This window comes from Leptidea sinapis, chromosome 16, assembly GCF_905404315.1.
Source record: "Leptidea sinapis chromosome 16, ilLepSina1.1, whole genome shotgun sequence".
NCBI lineage: Eukaryota > Metazoa > Arthropoda > Insecta > Lepidoptera > Pieridae > Leptidea > Leptidea sinapis.
In genome coordinates, this window is record NC_066280.1 from 1657819 (window position 1) to 1678501 (window position 20683).

Genomic DNA, 20683 nt, shown 5'->3' on the forward strand with positions numbered 1-20683 from the left:
AAGTGACAGAGCTATCAATTCGTCATTTCAAATCTTATATTAAAAAACAATTAATTAAGGAAGCCTATTATAGAATAGATGATTTTTTAAATGCCAAGATAGCTTGGCCAGATATCGCTCCATCTCGCAATGACAGCTTGACAATGGCTAGTTTTTGTATAATATAGTGCAATAGTATAATTATGGATACAACTTTGTATTTTTGTATATTAGAATAATTTATTTTGTGACGATTCAATGTGATCCTCGAGATTTTATTGAATAAAAGATATTCTAATTCTGATTCAGATTCGTAACAAATACCAAGAATGTGTATATTTAAATACCGTATCGATTATTTTACCGACCTAGATGAAATTGTTTTATTCCGCTAGGTGTCGTTTATCAAAGCATGCAAGTCAATCAAGTGCATAACTACATACTTCTAAAAATAATGACTAAATCGCAAAGGTGAGGCTTTTTTCATTAGGTGCGTATTAAGAAAATGATTTTACTAAATACTAATAATTAAAAATGATTCTACTAATAAATACTAAATAATAAATGATCAAGTCACATCCCTTGTAACAGTACTATAAAGCTGTTCAACTTTATAGTTGAGAACATCGCTACCTTGTGGTAGCGATGTTCTTTCCACCTCCAGTACAGTAAAGTTCTGAATGTATTGCAACAGATTACTTTTAATGTTTTTATAGATCACAATATTCCACCAGATCGAGTATTAAAATCACTTTGGATATTTTCCCAAGCCGCTTCCCTTTTTTTTCATATTGTGGTATCGCTTTGCTTACTCTCCAAGATATCAGCAAATTTCAGTATTAATAATACCAAAATATCCCTCTTGTGTAAAGTAAAGTTTGCACTTCTCTCTCTTTTAATTGTATCCATAATAATGATATTCTCATAAGTAACCACTACATAACGAAAACTGTAATATAGTATTTCCAGACACTTTCTAATTTCAAAGGCAAACAGTGAATATTCAACATTCAACAAAATCATAAATGACAATCTGTAATGACGTTTGACATGTGATATTTGACATAAAATTTAACGAACATGACGTGTGATAGTTTCAATAGTCACCTTAACAATCAGTAATTACTCAGAACATAATTTTCGCTTTTGAAATTGGCAAAAGATACTCATAGCGTGCAGCTTTTAAGTAACGTAAATTGAGAAGTAACTAATCAACGCTTTGCTTGGATATGGTGAACGAGGCCCTAATTATAATATTAAATATTTTAAGCATCGTTAAATATACTATCTACAATTTAATTATATTATATATTTACAATTCAGAGTTGGATTGCTTCTAATAATTGTGTTTTGGTTTCACTATAATTATTAATTACCACAGACTAAAATAAATCTGTTTTGAGAGGGATCTTTGTTGTTACAGATTAAATTCATTACATCAGTGCTGATGATAATATTGTATAATATAATAATAAGAATATTGTTAGTGATACAAATAAACAATATTATCGAGTGACGTATGGTCATAAGATCTTGTATGCTTTATTCAACTCTCAGGTTGTGACTTCATATACAGGACCTACTTTACAGTTGATAACCTGCTCAACCCCAGTATTTGCATATTAGGAAATTTACTTGAGATGTTGCTCTTGCAAATCAAAACAATTCGTTATGTAAAGTAGTAACCCTCACTTTATGATGAAGCCACAACCTGAGAATTGAAAAAAGCATACAAGATTTTATGACGATACGTCACTCGAATGGTTAGCTCAGTTGGAAGAGCACTCGCATAGAACGCGAGAAGACGTGGGTTCGAGTCCCGCACCGTTCATAAAATCTTGTTTTCAAATTTTAGTTGTGTATCAATCCTAGAAGTGAGGGTTATTACTTTAAAAACATAACAAAATTGTTAATGTTAATAACTATAAAACCCATACTTCGAAACGAAACGACAGTAAATAAAATTCGTTCAAAAGGTGCTACTAAATATTACATTGCATCATTGAAACGCCACAGATCTAAATCATGATTTACGAGCTGTATACAATATTTTTATTTTGATTTTCAATTCTTTGACAGTGATGTTTTCTTATATCATTTATACGTCTATCACAGACGATCTGTGAAAACATTCGAAAAAAATTGAGGTTGACCAAAAAGGATTTCAACCGGACTGCCTGACTAAAAATTTAAATTCATTTTAGTATGAAACGTGAATTGAGATTTGTTACCAACATAAAAACTGTAAATTTCCTTATTATTATATGTGTGATGTGCGATTCTACGAATGTTGAATTGTTGATGTCGATATTTTACCTAGCCATTGGAATGTTGCCTACTTCTATCCAGACCTACTAGTACACTAATAACATAATGGAATTTAAATAAAGGATGCTGATATATTTTGACAGAACTTGAAAACTTCAATGTAACTTACAAATTTATTATTAATTAAGTTACGCGAGTGATAAGTGCAAAAAGTTTATTCAATAATAAAAATAAATATTTAAAAAAAGGGACCTGGAGATGAACCTTGTAGTATGCCTACACTCATTTTAGTCTTAAATTGTTTCCTTTCAATAACGAATATATCATTCTAAATGTATCTGTATAACACATAATTATTTAGTTACTATAATATAATTTAATATCATAGGGCAAGAAACTTAAATTTAAATATAATCAAATTCTCTTGACAAATCGCAAAGTATAGTAACAGATTTTTAAATACCGAGTTAATACAATATGATTATCATTGGTATTAATTTTTTATTAGAGTGCGGTCCGGCTGCTGTACTGTTCGGACACGGTCGCGGCCCGCTACGGCGCCACACCGCGGTTGATGATGAGCGCGGGCGCGTGGCGGCGACACGCGCTCACCGCCGCGCTACTGCTCGCCGCGCACCTCATCAAAGGTAACACAGACTCCGTATTCACAATACACTTGAACTACGAGCCTTCGTCATTTTAATGGAACAAGGGCACTATCTCACTTAACCCATGCTTTGATAGAATTTTTTTTATCTAATTAATTTTATGAAAATAAGGGACAAGACGAGCAGGACATTCAGCTGATGGTAATTTATACGACCTGCCCACTACAATGCATTGTCGCTCAGGATTCTTGATAAACCTCAAAACCTCGTCACCTTGAGACATAAGATGTTAAGTCTCATTTGCCCAATAATTTCACTAGCTACGGTGCCCTTCAGACCGAAACACAGTAATGTGTTCACGGCAGAACTAGGCGCCTTTGTGACCCATAATCTAGCCGGCATCCTGTGCAAAGAAGCCTTCCATTGGTCTATATGTAGTACAGTCAAGGATACAGGGAGGTGATGGAAATCTCAATAATTGTGAAGCTTGATTACCGCGTTTACATGAACTGCTTTTGTGTGATCCTTATATAATTTTATATTTTCTTAATCTTCTTATTTTTTGGCAGTCACTGTCATTTCATATTATTCTAAAATTTCTAAAAGACGTTTACTTTTATGAATAGAAACTCTGAGGAAAATATTTATTTCCGATGAGTCAGTGGATGTGTTGAATCAATGACTTTCTATCCATACTATTGTATGTTTCTCTCATGATGTTGGTCAAAGCCCGGCGTCGTACTATCACGTTACTGCTCTTCATTTGTTACTTCCGTCCTATATTGGATTTCAGTGCCGTATCTCAGAACGAACTCTATTTTCAAATAATACTAATCTATTTTAGATCGAAGTTCAATTCTAATATATTTTCTTGAGCAATTACAAATTTCATAACAATTACTTACAAACTCTAAACATAAAAATATAATTTACGAGGAGTGTCTTTTAAATAATTAGAATGAAGTAAATACTGGCCGGTACCTAAAGAAAAAGGTAAAGGTAGAATTTATGTATTAACAACTAACGGCCGTTCCCAATATTCAGTCTATCCCTTACTTGAGATAAAAATCGTAACTATCGTTGACTTTTCTGTCCCAATAAACTTATCGACGGTAACTCACCTTATACGCTGTCTGTCAATGGGATGACGTATAGCTTACCATCGATGGAAGTTTGTATGGAAATTGCAATTCACGCGTCCAATAAGGCGATAAGGCGTTGCAATAAGGCGATAAGAATGACTTATACGGTATATTGGGACAGCTTCACATTATTGACAGCTAATTACTGACCGTAGAAGGTAGAAATTTATCTCTATCTGTATATAGTATATTGGGAACGGCCGTTAATAACATATTGACAGCAACATTCCGAGCATGTTGTCGAAAATGGTTTAAATTAGAAGCGTGAGTTTATTAACTTTCACTGTGACACAAGTTTTTAATCAAGATTTCCAGAATACTTTAGGTGCAAAGGCTCCAGCCATTTAAGATTTGCACGTTGATGAGCCTAATTAAAACTTAGAAGTCATGTCAGAGTCGCTTTATTGGCGAAGAAACAAATATTTTGACTGGTAGTGTGCTTGGCGTTTTTTTATGAGATTATTAAGAGGGGTCAAACAAGCAAGAAGCTCACGAGATGGGGAGTGGTGAGGCAATCGCCCATGGACATGCGCAACAACAGGTATCAAGAGATGCGTTGTCGGCCTTTAAAGTGGGACTATTCCCTTTTCTTGAAGGTCCCTAAGACGTTTTGGTTTGGGAAAACAGCAGCCGGTTATTCCACAAAGAGGCTGTGCGAGGCTAAGTCTTACACTAATGCTTAGGGGTAAAAAATGCAAACGTGCTGGGATCGTAGACTGAACAAAACTAAATGAGACTGAACATTACCCGAGCTTCTCTGGTCTTTCAACAAGACCCTCAACATTTCTTAGCTCAATTTATAACCTTTTAAAATCTCGAACAAAAAACGACAAACGAACGAAATCATCTCCAATACCTAAAACATAAAGGCAGGTCGTTTGGCTGGAAAGAACATGGGCCCTACGAACTGAAAAGAACAAGGCACTAGGTAGATATCACAACCGGGAAAGTTCTTAAAACACAAGCAGTCAGTGAAAGCGACACAAGACACCTAAAAAACACGTATAGGAACCGCTTAACGCAGGTTCAAAATGTAGATGTCTGCGGCCGGGATAAAGCTTTGGTCGTCGGTAAATCCACTAAGACTTAATTAATTAAATTATTACTTTGTAACCATTTGCCGACGTTAATGATTTCGTCATTTATAACCGAGTCGCATGATCCTTTTGAGTTTGCGTCAGGGATAATTACTGCAATATCATCTTATCATATCAGCTTACAACACGCACTTATTTTCGACCAATTGTAATATTGAGTAGGTCTATATAGTAGAAATAATAATGGTCCTAGTACACTGCCCTGAGGTACCCCGGTTTTAGTTTCTTTCCAGTTTGATTTATATTGAACTATATTTGATTTAAAATGAGTCTTTTGAATCTGGACACACTTTCGCCTATTTTTAATATAACTTTCCAGTAATTTTGAAGTGGCAACTTAAGGTCATACAAATCACATCTTAATATATATAAGTTACGTGTCACGTTGTTTGTCCGCGATGGACTCTTAAACTAATTAAAAAATAAAACTTCATGGAGTGCACTTGAGTCCAACTTGAGACATAGCATACTATTTATTTCGATTTGGTACCCATAATTATTTTGATTTTCAATATTTGTTTTGTATGGACATATTTTCTGTGAGAAAATTTAGTGACGCACGGTTTGACAGTTCCGCTGTGAAACAATAAAACAGTATTTTATTTTAATATCTACAGAATAACGTCTGTCGGTCAGCTAGCGGTCATGTCGAAAAATACTACTGTTACTCATTTTTTTTTTCTAGTTTTGTTATCAGATATTTAATTACTGTATATGCGGCTATTGTTTTACAATTATTGTTGGCATCCGTATTGTTCCTCTGTAATGACGTTGAATTTCGTAAAAAAGGTGGTTATGCGTTTGCACAGTATTTTCTCAAAAATGTTGATAAAATGTTATAATACTAATAATTAATCTAGATAATAATATCATCCACCAAATATATAATAATGACTTTAAAATTTACGAAGCTGAAAATACCAATATGTTAGGTAGCATAATAGTTGTACTCAGAAAGCTCACGTTGAATCATTGTAGAGTCACACAATCTATCCCTCATGGCCTATCATGGATACGTTGCATCATCTTTAAGCTATGGACTACTAATATGAGGGAATGGTTCATATCTTCCCCGAGTTTTTGTTGCCCAAATAAAATGCTTACGTGCAATACTAGTCGTAGCGCCGTGCCACTCTTATAAAACGCTGTTAAAAAACCTAATCTGCTAAGTATATGTACATTTTCGAGGGTTGCCAATTTTCGCGAAACTACAGATATGTATTCACGTCAGCTGTTGAGGTGAATGCTAGAGCAACAATACAGCCGCACAGGCTGGTTTTGAAAATTATTGAAAAACAACATTTTTCCTTAACAACAGCCATAGCATATGTATTTAATTATATAACAAACTCGCTGCCCCGACGACGCTGTACTGTCAATAGAAAAAAAAATATGTTAGTATTCGGGAATAATGTAAGGCCATCGGAATCTTATTTGCGTAAACAGCTTTTAGATTACCGCTTTTAATTTTTTATAGCTTTTACATTGCCAATTTTTTTAAGAATTAAAATGAATTTAGTATGTTATTATTAATAGAAAGACAAATGCCATCGCGGACTTTTCTGTAGACCTATATAAGATACACAATTTTGTAATATTATCTCAAAGGTCTAAGCAGCACGCAACATCAACGACGTTTACGTTGCTAACATTACAAACCAACGGACGACCTGTTATTGGTTTGCTCGCTTCCGTTCTGGAAATTTCGACCTGAAAAATGAACCTCGCGGTCGTCCGAAGACTTTGGTCGACAATGACGAATTAAAGGCAATTGTGGAAGCTGATGATATACAATCTACGGCTGAATTAGCAGCAGCTTTCGACGTTAGCTTCAAAACAATATTGGTCCATTCGTGTCAAATTAGCATGGTAGAAAAACTTGACAAATGGGTGCCCCACGAACTCAATGATCGCCAGCAGCCAGTCAACAGACACACAAATGAAGGAATTTTGAACCGCACTGTTACCTGCGATGAAACATGGATTCTTTTTGATAACCGCAAGCGCTCAGCAAGTTGGTTGGATCCTGGTTCAGCACCTAAACAATGCCTAAAATGAAAACTTACCCCTAAAAAAGTGGTGGTCACTGTTTGGTGGTCTAGCGCCGGTGTGATTCATCACAGCTTCTTACCAAACGGGGTGAGCATTACTGCAGATGTGTCCTGTGAAGAACTGAACACAATGATGGAGAAGCTGGCACATCTCCAACCAGCATGGGTCAATCGCTCGTCTCCGCTGCCCCTGCACGACAACTAGCGACCTCATACTGCACAGCAGACGGTCTCCAAGTTGCAAGAACTGGGGTTGGAAGCTCTCCGTCATCCGCCCTACTCAACAGACCTTGCGCCTACAGACTACTACTTTTTTTAGAATTTGAATAACTTATTGGCGGGAAAAAAATTCAATACCCGAGAGGCAGTACAAAATACCTTTGAAGAATTGGTTGCCTCCCGTCCAACCGATTTCTTTAAGAAGGGCATCAATACACTGCCACTGCGTTGGCAAAGATGTATTGATTGCATTGGTGATTACTTCGATTTATACAAATAAAAAATACATGACAAAAATTCGTTTAAATTTTATCATACAAATCGGCAATTTCATAGGTAAAGATCTAATGTATTAATTGCCTGTGAACTTGAAAATACTGTCAAAGAAAATGTTTGTACCAGGACTCTCTAGAAGACTGCTTGAAAATATTTTTAAAGTGTTAATGAATATTCTTTTCTTTGACTTTCTCCCACTTTTCTCCACCTTACAAAACTACAAGCACCTTACTGTAGAACTAAATTATTACTACTACAGGGAAACCGTTTCTGTACGTGCATAAAAATCTACAATTGCATCCCAAGGATACTATGGGAGATTGCCAAATACTAATCTTACAAACTTAACTAGATTAAAAATATACTATTCTATATATAAATAAAACTATTTCTATTCATTAGATGGATATATTCAATTTTTATTTTTTTCATTATAATACAGAGTTTAATGTTTGGATTATATTGATAAGTATGTCGTCAATATCATTATATTAAAATGGTTAGGCTTTATTTTGCCTTTTTTTATTATTATAAATAATACGTTTATTTTTACATAACTACGATCCAATGTTAGTAAACAAATAATCTAAATGTGTTAGTAGTAATTATATATTCGAAGGAACATATATATTTTTATTATATGGCCCCCGCTGTCGGCTAATCGCTGTGACTGCTGCCTCGTTTTCGGCGGAGTAGTAAAGCCGCTTTTATGCGGAGAATGGTGCTAAAACTATCGACCTATGCGTGTGCAAACATAGCTGACGCGCTACAAAAACGTGGCAGCTCCAACAGTGCTCTGAAGGCGTTGTTATACTGGACCCGCAGGGCGCTGTACGATTTATTAGTGTAGCAGGCCCACAGGCTACTCGAGTAGAGCGATGTCCAAGTACGCTTTATAAAGAGTTATTTTTACTGCTGGTGAGCAACGCGTGAATCTGCGTGCTATAAAATTCGCTATAATTTATCTATAAATATATAAATGAATTGCTGTTCGTTAGTCTCGCTAAAACTCGAGAGCGGCTGGATCAATTTGACTAATTTTGGTCTTGAATTATTCGTGGAAGTCCAGAGAAGGTTAAAAAAGGTGAATAAATAGGAAAATGCTCGGAATTAAATAAAAACAACAAATTTGTTTTTCCTTTGATGTGCCCATACATAATTTCTATGAGAGAATTTATTGACGCGCGGTTTCACAGTTCTGCTGTGAAACAATTTCATTACGACAGCAGGGTGCATATTTTTCGAAGTAATTCTTGATGTTTTGATATATTGACAAATTCATAAAAAAACATTATTTTCTTTATTATATACAGAACAACGTCTGTCGAGTCAGCTAGTAAATAATATTTATGTAACATTAATCAAACATGTGTGTGCAAAAACTTTGACCTTGACTTTGACTTTTTGAGATTGCTGATCGCCTTCGTTCGCTGAAACGATAGTACTACTCTTAAGGAATGTACTACTTATAATTGTGTAAAAAATTATCTACAAAAGTTCTTCGATTGTGAGTTCAACTATACCTCACTATTCCACTGGCTCTTTAATACTAGCTGAGCGAAACTCTCTAAGAACAAAGCTTCACTCGATTGTATGAAACGTGCAGTCATTTAAGATTGACAGTTGACGGTTATAATCTTGTAATAAACGGAGATAGCGGAAATTCACTACGTTTTAAGCAACTGTTCACTTTCAAACGCCGGATTATACTTCGTCACCAATGGCCATACTGTAATTGCTACTATTTCAAAATTATTTCAAATCACTGCACGTTTCGTACTAAACTAAATTTAAATTTTTACATGACAGTCCCGCCTCTTATTACGTAGTATTTACATCCTCTTTGATTAATAGGTACTAGCTGTACCCGGCATGTGTTGCAATGCCAAGATATAACTGTAAAGAAAAACAAAATTATTTGTTAATAATTTATACTATATAGAATTTTTGGCCAGAGACCGTCGCGGGCGTCCCCAGAATATATCATAGTTTCATGCAAAATTGATCTATGGTTCGGAAAGTTTAGGGAATAAGCATAAATCCATACAATTAATTTTATTTATATAAGATATATATTATTATAATATATTATAATATTAATATAATTATAATATATATTTACAAGGTGCAAATCAATAATACATAATAATATACTTTAACTTAACTGAACTTTATATCTGAACGGCAGTGAGTGATTGAATTATTACGATACAAAAAGAAAACTTCGATTCAATGTTCATACGATTGTATTATTTCAATATTTTCCTACATTTTTCTGAGCAGATATACAGTTTGCACATCGGTGGAAAATATTGTAATAATTTATGTGAGACTTACTCATATTCTATTCACTAGCGTTATCTTAGCTATATGTAATCCCCGTTAGCCGTCTCCCTCTAGCCCGGGCATGTCCATTATATGGCATCCCGCTCTAGCGGCGGCCGCACCGGAAACGGAAGGCTCCGTGGGAAATATTGGAGTAAATATTAAAACGAGTTTCGGCGAGAGCGGGCCGTGAACGTCTCCGCAGCCAGAGTGGCGCGGCGGACCGCTGCCGGCCATTATAAATAATTTTGTATATCTACACATATTTAGACAAATTGTTAGATAGTTTACATCAAATTCACTAAAAATCATAAAATATTTTTTTTAACAAAAAACAACCGCCTTCAAAAACGCTATTCCGAAACAATAGATATAATGTGCACTATAATAAATAAAGTATAAAAATAATTGCGTATATTTATACAATCTAATTAATTAATTAAGTAATTTTTGAAGTAGTTGTTATCCAAGATAGTTTTGTTACTACAATCTACATACATAGTTATAGGTGCTTGAGTCGTGAGGAGGCGAGAGACGAGAGCGGGTCGCGGCAGAAGGACACCGATTACAAAAATAACAATAATCGTAACGCGAATTAGATTAATTAATTAGATTGTATAAATATACGCAATTATTTTTATAATTTATGTGCATATTATATCTATTGTTTTGAAATAGTGTTCTTGAAGGCGGTTGTTTTTTTGTTAAAAATTTTTTGAGGCATGGCCTCCACCAACTTCATCCACAACTTTCTGTCAATACCTTTCTTCATCCTGCTGATTGAACTATGCCATCAGCCCAGTTGTGTTGGTCTTCCTACATTTCGTTTTCCTGATGTTACCCTCTTCTAACGTGTCATTTCTAAGGTCCACCTACTTACAGTTTACCGTGCAATATGTCCAGCAATTCTATTTCAGTGCCTGTGCATGCATCATCAGTGATCTTAGTTTTGTTTCTTACCATGTAGCTTCTTACTTTGTGCATATTCCTTATTTTTACCATACTTCTTTCCACTGCTCTTTGATTGCTCGTTATTTCTGATTTACTTTTTCTGTTAAGGTCCACGTTTGAATCCGTTTGATCCACGTCACGACTGCTACTCTCCATCTGCTCAAATTGTTAGATACAACATATTCTATAAGTTCATTGTTTTGTTGCAATATGGAGTGAAACTGCTTGGCACGCATGAGGTTATAATTTTTTACTGATGAAACGCAATAAAGTGACACGAAAATGTGGGACGTTTTTGTCCTATAAGGGGGAGAGAGTGAGTGAGATCAATAGAGAGAGAGTGAGAAAGGGCGAAAAGGTAAGTTTGGCGCGATTTTGGTTTTGTTCTTAGTATATTTGTAATATAACTACAGTGCTGTTGTTCACTTCCTGCCAGCTATAGACAATAGAACATAAGTTCCCACCAGCCGGACTGAACAAAGTTTAAATGATGTCGCTCTTGACTCGGAAACAGTTCGCCTCGTTCGCTTCGCCTTTAAAGTTCTCATCGATGAATATAATGAAACACATAAATACTCATATAAACTTTATTAAAGCGTTTGTGTTACAAAAATTAAAGAAAAACAAAAAGCGCACTGTGGAGATCGCCCGGTACACAGTAAGTGTTGAAACACAAACCAAACAACACCAAGTAGCTTTACAGTACGAAGCAAAATTGTTAAGTGTGTGTGTGTGTGTGTGTAGAGGACGCAAGCAGGGTGCGGTGCAATTATGACGGCGGCGAGCCTCAACAATTGTTTGTTTAGCGCATTACATTAGTGCGGTCCTCGGCGCGCTAATGACTCTCTGTAACGTTATGTAGGCCTGGTATCCACCAAAGCGGAGAGGAGAGAAGACGAGAGCAGAAAAGCCGCGAAGCCTTTAGGTGGTTAACCAGTGGGAGGCTCATTTGCACAGGAAGCCGGCTAGATTATGGGTACCACAACGGCGCCTATTTCTGTCGTGAAACAGTAAAGTGTAAGCATTAGTGTGTTTCGGCATGAAGGGTGCCGTAGCTAGACATAATATCTTATGTCTCAAAGTGACGAGCGCAATTGTAGTGCCCGCTCTGAATTTTTGGGTTTTTTAAGAATCCTGAGCGGCTCTGCATTGTTCAAATTCAAATATTTTTATTCAAAATAGGATGTGACATCACTTATTGAAAGTCAAAAACTACCACCCATTCCAAAATGAATGCCTCAGACCTGAGACGAACGGGCGGAACAAACTCAGCGGCCTTTTTTTTCAACGACAAAATATGTTTACAAAGTAATATTGTACAATTAAACTTATTATTTGATAGCCTGAGGGCGGTCACTCCATTCCCAATCTGTGGTATCATTAAGAAAGTCATTTATGTTATAGTAACCTAAAGGTTACGTTTTTTAACAATTCTTTTGAATAACGTGATACTTTTGTTTTGAACATTTTCTGGGATCTTGTTATAAAAGCATATACATCGCCCCATAAAAGACTTACTAACTCGACTTAGCCGAGTAGTTGGCTTTATAAGTTTCTAGAAAATTCACTTATGTGCCTATGAACATACATTACATTATCAAGAATATATTGAGAAGCAAGAGTCAAGATGTTAATTTCTTTGAATTTTGCTCTCAGTTATTCTTTAGAACCTAGGTTATAAATAGCGCGAAAAGCCCTCTTCTGCAGCACAAATATTGTATTAATATCGGCAGCGTTGCCCGATAGCAATATACCATAGGACATAATACTATGAAAATAACTAAAGTATAGTCGCGCCGTATCTATGTTAGTTAATTGTCTAATCTTTTTAACCGCGTGTGCTGCAAAACTAAGTCTGTTCGCCAATCCTTCAATATGGGGGCCCCATTGTAATTTGGATTCGAGAGTTATGCCAAGAAATATAGCAGATTCCACCGGTTCTATCACCTCTCCGGGTAATGGGTAGGCCGTATCAATTACAATCAGCTGAACGTCCTGCTCGTCTCATCCCTAATTTCATAAAAAATGTTTATTTCCACCAAAGCGGAGAGGAGATGTGAGCTGTGTTGAGAAATCAGTCAAGTGATGTCTACAAAATGAAAACGTCATCACACCCGCCTACACGCATCTCCACTCTGCCGCGCCGCTTGATCCCTGGACGCGGCACAAAATACTATACAAAAATGAGACATCTCCTCTCCTCTCCTCTTTGCTTCATTCATTTCCACCGAAGCTAAGCGGAGAGGAGATGTGGAAATAACGAAATCTGATTGGTTATCAAAATATATCTCCTCCTCTCCTCTCCGCTTCAGTGGATACCGGGCCTTACTTTGCGGAACGTAGCGCCGGCCGCGGCGACACGAGCGACGCTGGACATCTGTTATGTATGAGTGTAATAAATATTACGAGCAGATGACACCTCATGGTGCGCGGCTGAACGACCGCTGCTACGTACACGGACAGGATCGTTGTAAACGGTTTAAGTGTGAACCATTGTTTGGCGTAATGGCTACTTTTGATAAATATATACATAATAACTAGCTGACCCAGCAAACGGTGTACGTGGGTACCACTGAAAATGTTTAGAACTGGCCTGTTAGAAACATTGCTAATGAAAACTTTTTTTGAATTTCAATTTTAGAATTCTTTGTTAACCAAATGTAGTATATTGTATTAAATTATCATTTGTGTTTGTGAATTAGACGGCAAACCTAAAACTCTTGTTACACGTGAAAATAAACCAAACGTGAGAAAATTTTCGGTCAATGACTTATTTTGACTTTCGTTGTGGGATGTCATTACTCAACAACAAAGCTATGACAGGCTGCGATTAGCAATTCTTATAGAAGCCCCATCTCGTGCCACTATTTACAATTGGTTTAACGAGTTTAAGCGTGGACGTAGCAATCTCAATGATGATCCGCGTGAGGGACGTCCTTACCAGCGACTACTGAACATTACATCAGTGCTGTGCGACGCATGATAGAGGAAGATAAGAGAGTGACCTATCAGAAGATACGGGCAAGCCTAGGCATTGGTATGAGTCAAGTTCCAAAAATATTACACGAACATGTAGGTGTCAGGAAGCTTTGTACCACATGGATTCCCTATACTTTACTTTGGTCGTCGCACCAAAAACACCTTCGCATGGACTGGTGTCGCCAAATGTTACATAAGTTCAACGGCGGTGACTTAAATGCTGTATCAACATCGTCACGTGATGAAAGCTGGATATATTGCTACGAACCCGAAACCAAAAGATAATCTGCTCAGTGGGTGTTTTCTTTCGAGGATCGGCCAACTAATGTAAAGATAGGAAGAAGTCAAGGAAAAAAGATGATTCTTTGGTCGAAAAGGTCATCTCGCGACAGTTGTGCTAGAAGATGGAAGGACAGTGACTGCAGACTGGTATGTCAATCGCTGTTTGCTTGCTATCTTGGAAAAAATTCGACAGCAGCGCCCTCGACGCAGAATCCTCCTTCACCACGACAATGCTTCAGCGCACTCCGCAAAACGGACTGTTGAATATTTGACTATGGCAGGTGTCGAGATAATGAGTCATCCGCCATACAATCCTGGCCTGGCGCCCTGCGACTTTTATTGATTCCCAAGAACTAAAGATAAAATTCGAGGTTTTTGCTTTACGAGCCCTGAAGATGCGGTGAAAGCGTACGAAAATGCCATAGAAGAGACCCCTAAGGAAGAATTCGCGCACTGCTTTTCTCAGTGGTTCCATCGAATGCGACGATGTGTAGAGAGGAATGAAGATTACTTCGAAAAACAATAGAAGTATTGGCAACTTTCTACATTAACCCATTTTTCATTTTCTAAACATTAACCTAGGTAATTGCTTTATAAAGTAATACAAAAATACAATGATAAAATTTTTGGGGTATAAAAAATAGGTGACGACCGATTTTCTAAACATATCCTATTATAATAATTATTATATTTGATTACCATAATGCAACCCTATTGCGGATTTTTGGATGGATCAGAATAATATAAAAATCGCTATACAAAAATAGGTGTTAATTGAAGACGGGTGAAAATTTGAAGTTGTGTGTATTTTTTAATGCTAAACTATAATAAAATAAGTATAAAAAAAGATTACCAACAGCTGAATGTCCTGTTCGTCTCGCCCCTTATTATCATAAAATATGACTTTGACATGCTATCTGGACTGATGACATGTGGCCGAAATTCCAAGTAATAGTGTCAAAGTGAGCCTTGTTTCGTCGTTCTAATGGATATAAAATTCTCTACGGAATACTCTACATCAGCTAAAGCTCTCTCTAAATCTTTTCCAAGTTATCTTAATATAAAGCAATAACTTCTAAAAGACATATTATTATAATCTGCAGAGTTTGGCTGCTTGAAATGTTTTCTTGCAATTTAAATTTTCTCTCTGAGATTTTCTGTGAAGCGCAACAAAACGCTTTCACTGTCAAATGACATTACGAAACAAAATTGTAGAAACGAAGAATGGCACCGTTTTGTAATACGAGAGTTGAGCTTTCTGAGAGAGTGCTTGAATTATAAGCGTGTTGCCTTTTACGGGCTCGTAGCGAGATGGGAGGCTGTGGAAGAGGGAGGGGGGAGGTCAAAGGACAGCGTGTTAAAATATAATGTAGAGCAGCTGAAGTATTTTTGTGGCGTGGAGAGTGGAGAGTGGAGGAAACTGCATCGGTCGCGAGGGCCGCTACGTAGAAGGCGTGTTTTATTATAAAGTTCAATCAAGGATTAGTCTCCCCTGTGTTCCAAATAGATACCGCACTACCTAAGAACAAAAGCTTTCTTATAACGGCAACTATTAGATGCTTGTGTGCGTGGCATCTTGACACTCAATGGCATCTTTCAAATTTTGTTACATACGCTTTGGGTTATTTTACATTGAAGTTAAATATGAATAAAATACTGATCATATGTGATCCCAGTGTCTTTCTTATTTCACTACGCAACCTGGCATTTTAATTTCAATGATCAGCAAAGTTTAACACAACATGTGGCCCGTCAACGTCACACATTGCTCGAGACTGGCTCGAGTAAGCCCACTTGGCCGTTGTATTAGTTGCCACACTTTGTGACTACGCCTGCGGTATCTAGTTGGAGGCAGCGAAAACCAATCCTTAATCGACGGCTAAAATGTAAGAATTTGCTCGAAATTTAATCAAATTCAATTGTAACCTTAATACCGATATATTTTGTAATCCACATCCAGCAATTCACTTCCTGAGTCAAGCTGCCACTCGACTGGCGCAAGTGGCTTCTCCAATTCAATTAAAATTACTTCACAAATTAATGTGATACATCGATACTCCGTGCTGTAACTCATATAATAATAAAACATTTATTGTTTTTGGTGATTTTCTTTACTACTAGGATAACTTTTATACAAATTGTGGCACAAATAAAAAACTTCTAATTATAGTCCTTAACTTAATGAAATAAAAAATTAAAATTTAATAAATCTCACACATTGGGACAAAATCTATTTTAGTGATATGAGCGAACGTCAAACAGCGTAGATAATATTATTAACTTTTGAATATTTTGAGAAACCCGCAGTGCTCGTACATGGTTTTCTCTTTTTCTTTCTCTCATCATCGAACTCTCTGTACTTTGTGCCGCTTACGGGTCCTTGGATCTTATACACGTGCTAGCTGTTAACACTGTATTCCAATGACACCTAATCATTGGGCAATGAAACTAACTCATGGACTTTAAATTATGTTTAAAAAAATTGCGTGCGTACAAAGTACACATCAGAAATGAAACCTGCGTTTTGCATGAACCTCTAAAGTAAAAAACATGAAGTCGTGTTACATGTTGCTAGGATGACACATGATTTTAGCCGCTATGGAAGACATTACTATCAGCGCTAATATATTTATGTTCTCCTGGTGTCTATGTAGAAATATGTCGTGCGCATGACGTCACAATATATTAAGGTATACTCGCGTCATACATATGACAATCTCTTCTTCAACTATGATGGCCTGGTACCAAAATACTGAATAATGCTTCCTATCTCATTTTCCCTCACGTTAAATCTTATGAATTCATGTGTTTGCCTTTTTTTAGTATCGCGCTTTTTCGTTTCATCAAGTCTCAAAGATGCTAAAGAAGTATTAACTTCAAAAATACAGGCAATAGATGTCAACAAACGATTTTTTAATATATATATATATGTATATAAAAATGAAAATAGATTCTTGAAACAGTAGTAATGTCACACAACTATAAGGTCTTGTTAACAAGGTTTAGTATTTTGTTATGCTCAATCAACCCTAACGTAGTTGCTGACTCAATATTGCACATAATATTAAGCTGAAATATACGAAAATTTCTCTTTAAATTTGTTGTATACTTAACATTTTGTTTGCAATCTTTACAAGCTCTACTACTTAAATGAATTACCATCAAATGATCTTTATTTGCAGGATAAGGAAATAATATGGTGTTGTTAGCTTATAATTAACAGGTGCTCTTATCCTAACCCATATGGAATGCAAACTTATAATACTGGTTAAAACTACAGTCGACGTTTTAAATTCAATTATGTACTATACTATTCAAAAAGATGTATATGCAAAACAAACTTAATTAAAGTCAATCATACAATATTTATAATTTCATAGGCAAATTTATTTTAATTTATTATGTAATGTCGACGTCCCAACACTCCATGACATGGCTGTGGTCGACCCAACACTTGGCCCCAGTAGCACCTCCAGCGGGGTGTGTACTCCATGACGACATAACACGACTGCCTACCACGGAGAATGCACAAGATAAGAGGCGGCCGGAGACGGCTCGGTGAAACGGTTATTGCGCTCGTAATGATAATACAGCCCCTTACGAGATTCTACATCCCTGGTGCTGGAGATAACCGCGACCAATAACCGACGGGCTACTTGTATATATGTAATACATGTATATAGCACGTGCCATATAGTTAGCACTAATTGTATCAATTATCATAATATTATATTAATTGTTATTGGTCAACTCGATGTGGAACATAAATTGAAAAACATTAATGTTTGAGCGGTAAAATATAAATCTATTGTTAATTGTATCTCTATTTATAATGGATGACATAGTTTTGTTAGGTTTCGCTTGGACTCCGACTAAATGATGCGGAGTTTGACACCTCATTAGCACAATACTTTGCGAAGGTGGTATAATTACTCGGATATGTAGCAGTCGAAGTCACATTAGCGCTACGTTCTTCACAGAGCCAGCCCTAACCGCGTCAGCGCTATGTTCTTCACAGAGCCAGCCCTAACCGCGTCAGCGCTACGTTCTGGACAGAGCCCGCCGTAGCCACGTAGCGCTACCTACTGGACAAAGCCAACGATAGCCACGTCCCCACTACGTTCTGGACTGAGTCACCCTTAGCCACGTCACCGCTACGTTCTGGACAGAGCCAGCCGTAGCCACGTCAAAATTACGTTCTGGACTGATACACCATAGCCCCTCAGTGGTACTTTCTGAACAGAGCCAGGCGTAGCCACGTCAGCGCTACGTACTGGTCAGAGCCAGTCGTAGCCACTTCAGTGCTACATTCTGGACAGAGCCAGTCGCAGCGACGTCAGCGCTAAGTTCTAGGAGGAGCCAGCCTTAGCCGAGTCACGATTCTGTATAGTATTCCTCAGAATGGAACCCGCCACAGTCAACATACTGCCGCCAGTCACTTAAGTTGCTTGCGAAGAACGAAAATGTGTGTATAGTACTACTGAGGTCGGATATTTTCTTGATTAAAACATCGTTATCGAATAGTTATTATCGAAGCGAATGACAACAACCATGACATTTAAATCAACCACAAGCAAGATGAACAATTGAAATGAAGTTTTTCTTAAAAATATTTAGTTAATTTCGCAGATTATTATTATAATATGTCCAACTCAAAAATTCGTCTTCTAACAATCAACTAAATCCAACTAATTTTTGAGTAGAAACTTCGTAAAATATGTACATATTATATTTTCAATCCCTGGATTACGAATGAAAAATTTTGTTTATTAACAAGTATGTGTGTGTTTAGTTTATTTTTATATAATACACCTCTTACTGTTTTATTCTTATTATCACACTATCTCCTATATAAAGCTGAAAGAAAGGATCCGCCGCGACTGCAGCGCCACATCGGGAATTAGCACAAATTCCACATTGCACAGATATAAGCGTCACACTATATTATTCATGTTTATTTATTGACACAACAGTGAGAGTTATTCCTTGGGCGAGGCTTCGTCCTGCCCCTTCACGTTAATTGCGATTTGCGATCTCAACTTAGTGTACTTTAGGTTTTGCGATTTAGATGAGAAAAGTTTTGTGAGTTACTTTTGGCTGTTTGTAACTATAACTTCTTATTGGAGCCCAGCTTCTTTCATAGACACGACTTTATAATAATTATTCTGATTAGAGACGTATTTATCGTCACAGGTATTTGTAACAGGTATTAAAATATCACCGCTTGTCACTGCGACAAGATATCAAAAATAACAGTGACAAGTATTAGGAGTATTTTGTAACAACTAGTATTTGATAACACCTAGTATTTTAGTAACAACTGTTATTTGAGTAACACCTGTTATTGAACAAGTATTTGATAACAACTAGTATTTTAGTAACAACTGTTACTGAACAAGTATTTAATAACAGCTAGTATTTTAGTAGCAACTGATATTTGAGTAATACCTGTTATTGAACAAATAATTAGGAGTATTTAGTAGGTATTTTGATACAGCTATAATTGTGTGATTTGTAGGTCTGTTATATTATTTTTAATTCAATAGGTAATAAAATAGTTATGGTTCAACTTTTCTTTTAAAATATGTGGGATAAGAAGACCCTGTTTACTTTTATTGTTTACTGAATATTTTTCTTTTAGACACATTTGTAAATAATAGATACATCACTTTCATACATTTATTTAACATACTATTGTTAAGATAAGATAGGTAGGTACCTAATTAAAATATTGAAGTAAATTTCAAATGGAAGACCCCTGTCTCTAATATCATTTTTCGTAATCGTATTTATTCAGAGTTATATTGTGCCTACGAGCAGGAAAATACGGCTGACCTCTTCTTGGTAATTACCAATATAGGTTTTTTCTTCAAATTATATCAAATTTCATAGTAATATCAAATTTGATAGTACCTACTGAATAATATATTTTTATGATGTTTATTTCTACTTTATTGTTGAATTATTCGTATAATAAGGGCACATTTTAATTGTGTACTAGGTAAGGATCACTGTTTAAGCATAGGTAGTATTGAAACATAATGAATACGAAAGTATAATGATTATTTTTATTACATCAAAACTATAAAAATAAAAAATAGGTCTGTACAGCTTTACCTAAACAGAACTTTGGAAATTCGAAGTTACCACAAGAGAAAGTACTATGTAATACGCATAGATGGCGCTAACAAGTAACACCAAACAACGAAAAATATACGCCTCACTAAACAGTAGCTAGTATATTATCACAGATAGTATTAAAATAACTGCTAGTATTTTGTAACAGGTATTTGTCGCTGTTACTTTTGAGTCACAGTCACCGTCATACCTAGTATTGCATTTTGCCTAGTACGTCTCAACTCTAATTCTGATGATTAAAATAATAAAGTTGCAATAATTCGTAGTATTTTTTGCGCTGAATAATATTCTTAGAAAGTAACCTAAAGAATTTATATATTTTTTTATTATAAATTCTAAAACTGGTTGCACTGGTTCAAAGTGACCAA

The 20683-nt window shown here is 36.1% G+C and overlaps 1 protein-coding gene and 1 non-coding gene across 3 annotated transcripts in view; both read left to right on the forward strand.

Annotated features, from left to right (window-relative positions):
• Nucleotides 1-20683, forward strand: part of LOC126968603 (protein sidekick-2-like) — a 98383-nt gene that overhangs the window by 67024 nt on the left and 10676 nt on the right. For both annotated transcript variants that reach the window (XM_050813631.1, XM_050813630.1), the window contains one exon: nt 2756-2894. In XM_050813631.1, coding sequence (XP_050669588.1) covers nt 2822-2894 — 73 coding nt within the window. In that variant the 5' untranslated portion in view covers nt 2756-2821. The remainder of the gene's footprint in view (nt 1-2755; nt 2895-20683) is intronic.
• On the forward strand, nt 1738-1810 carry Trnas-aga (transfer RNA serine (anticodon AGA)). Its single transcript has one exon. It is a non-coding gene; the product is annotated as a tRNA-Ser (tRNA).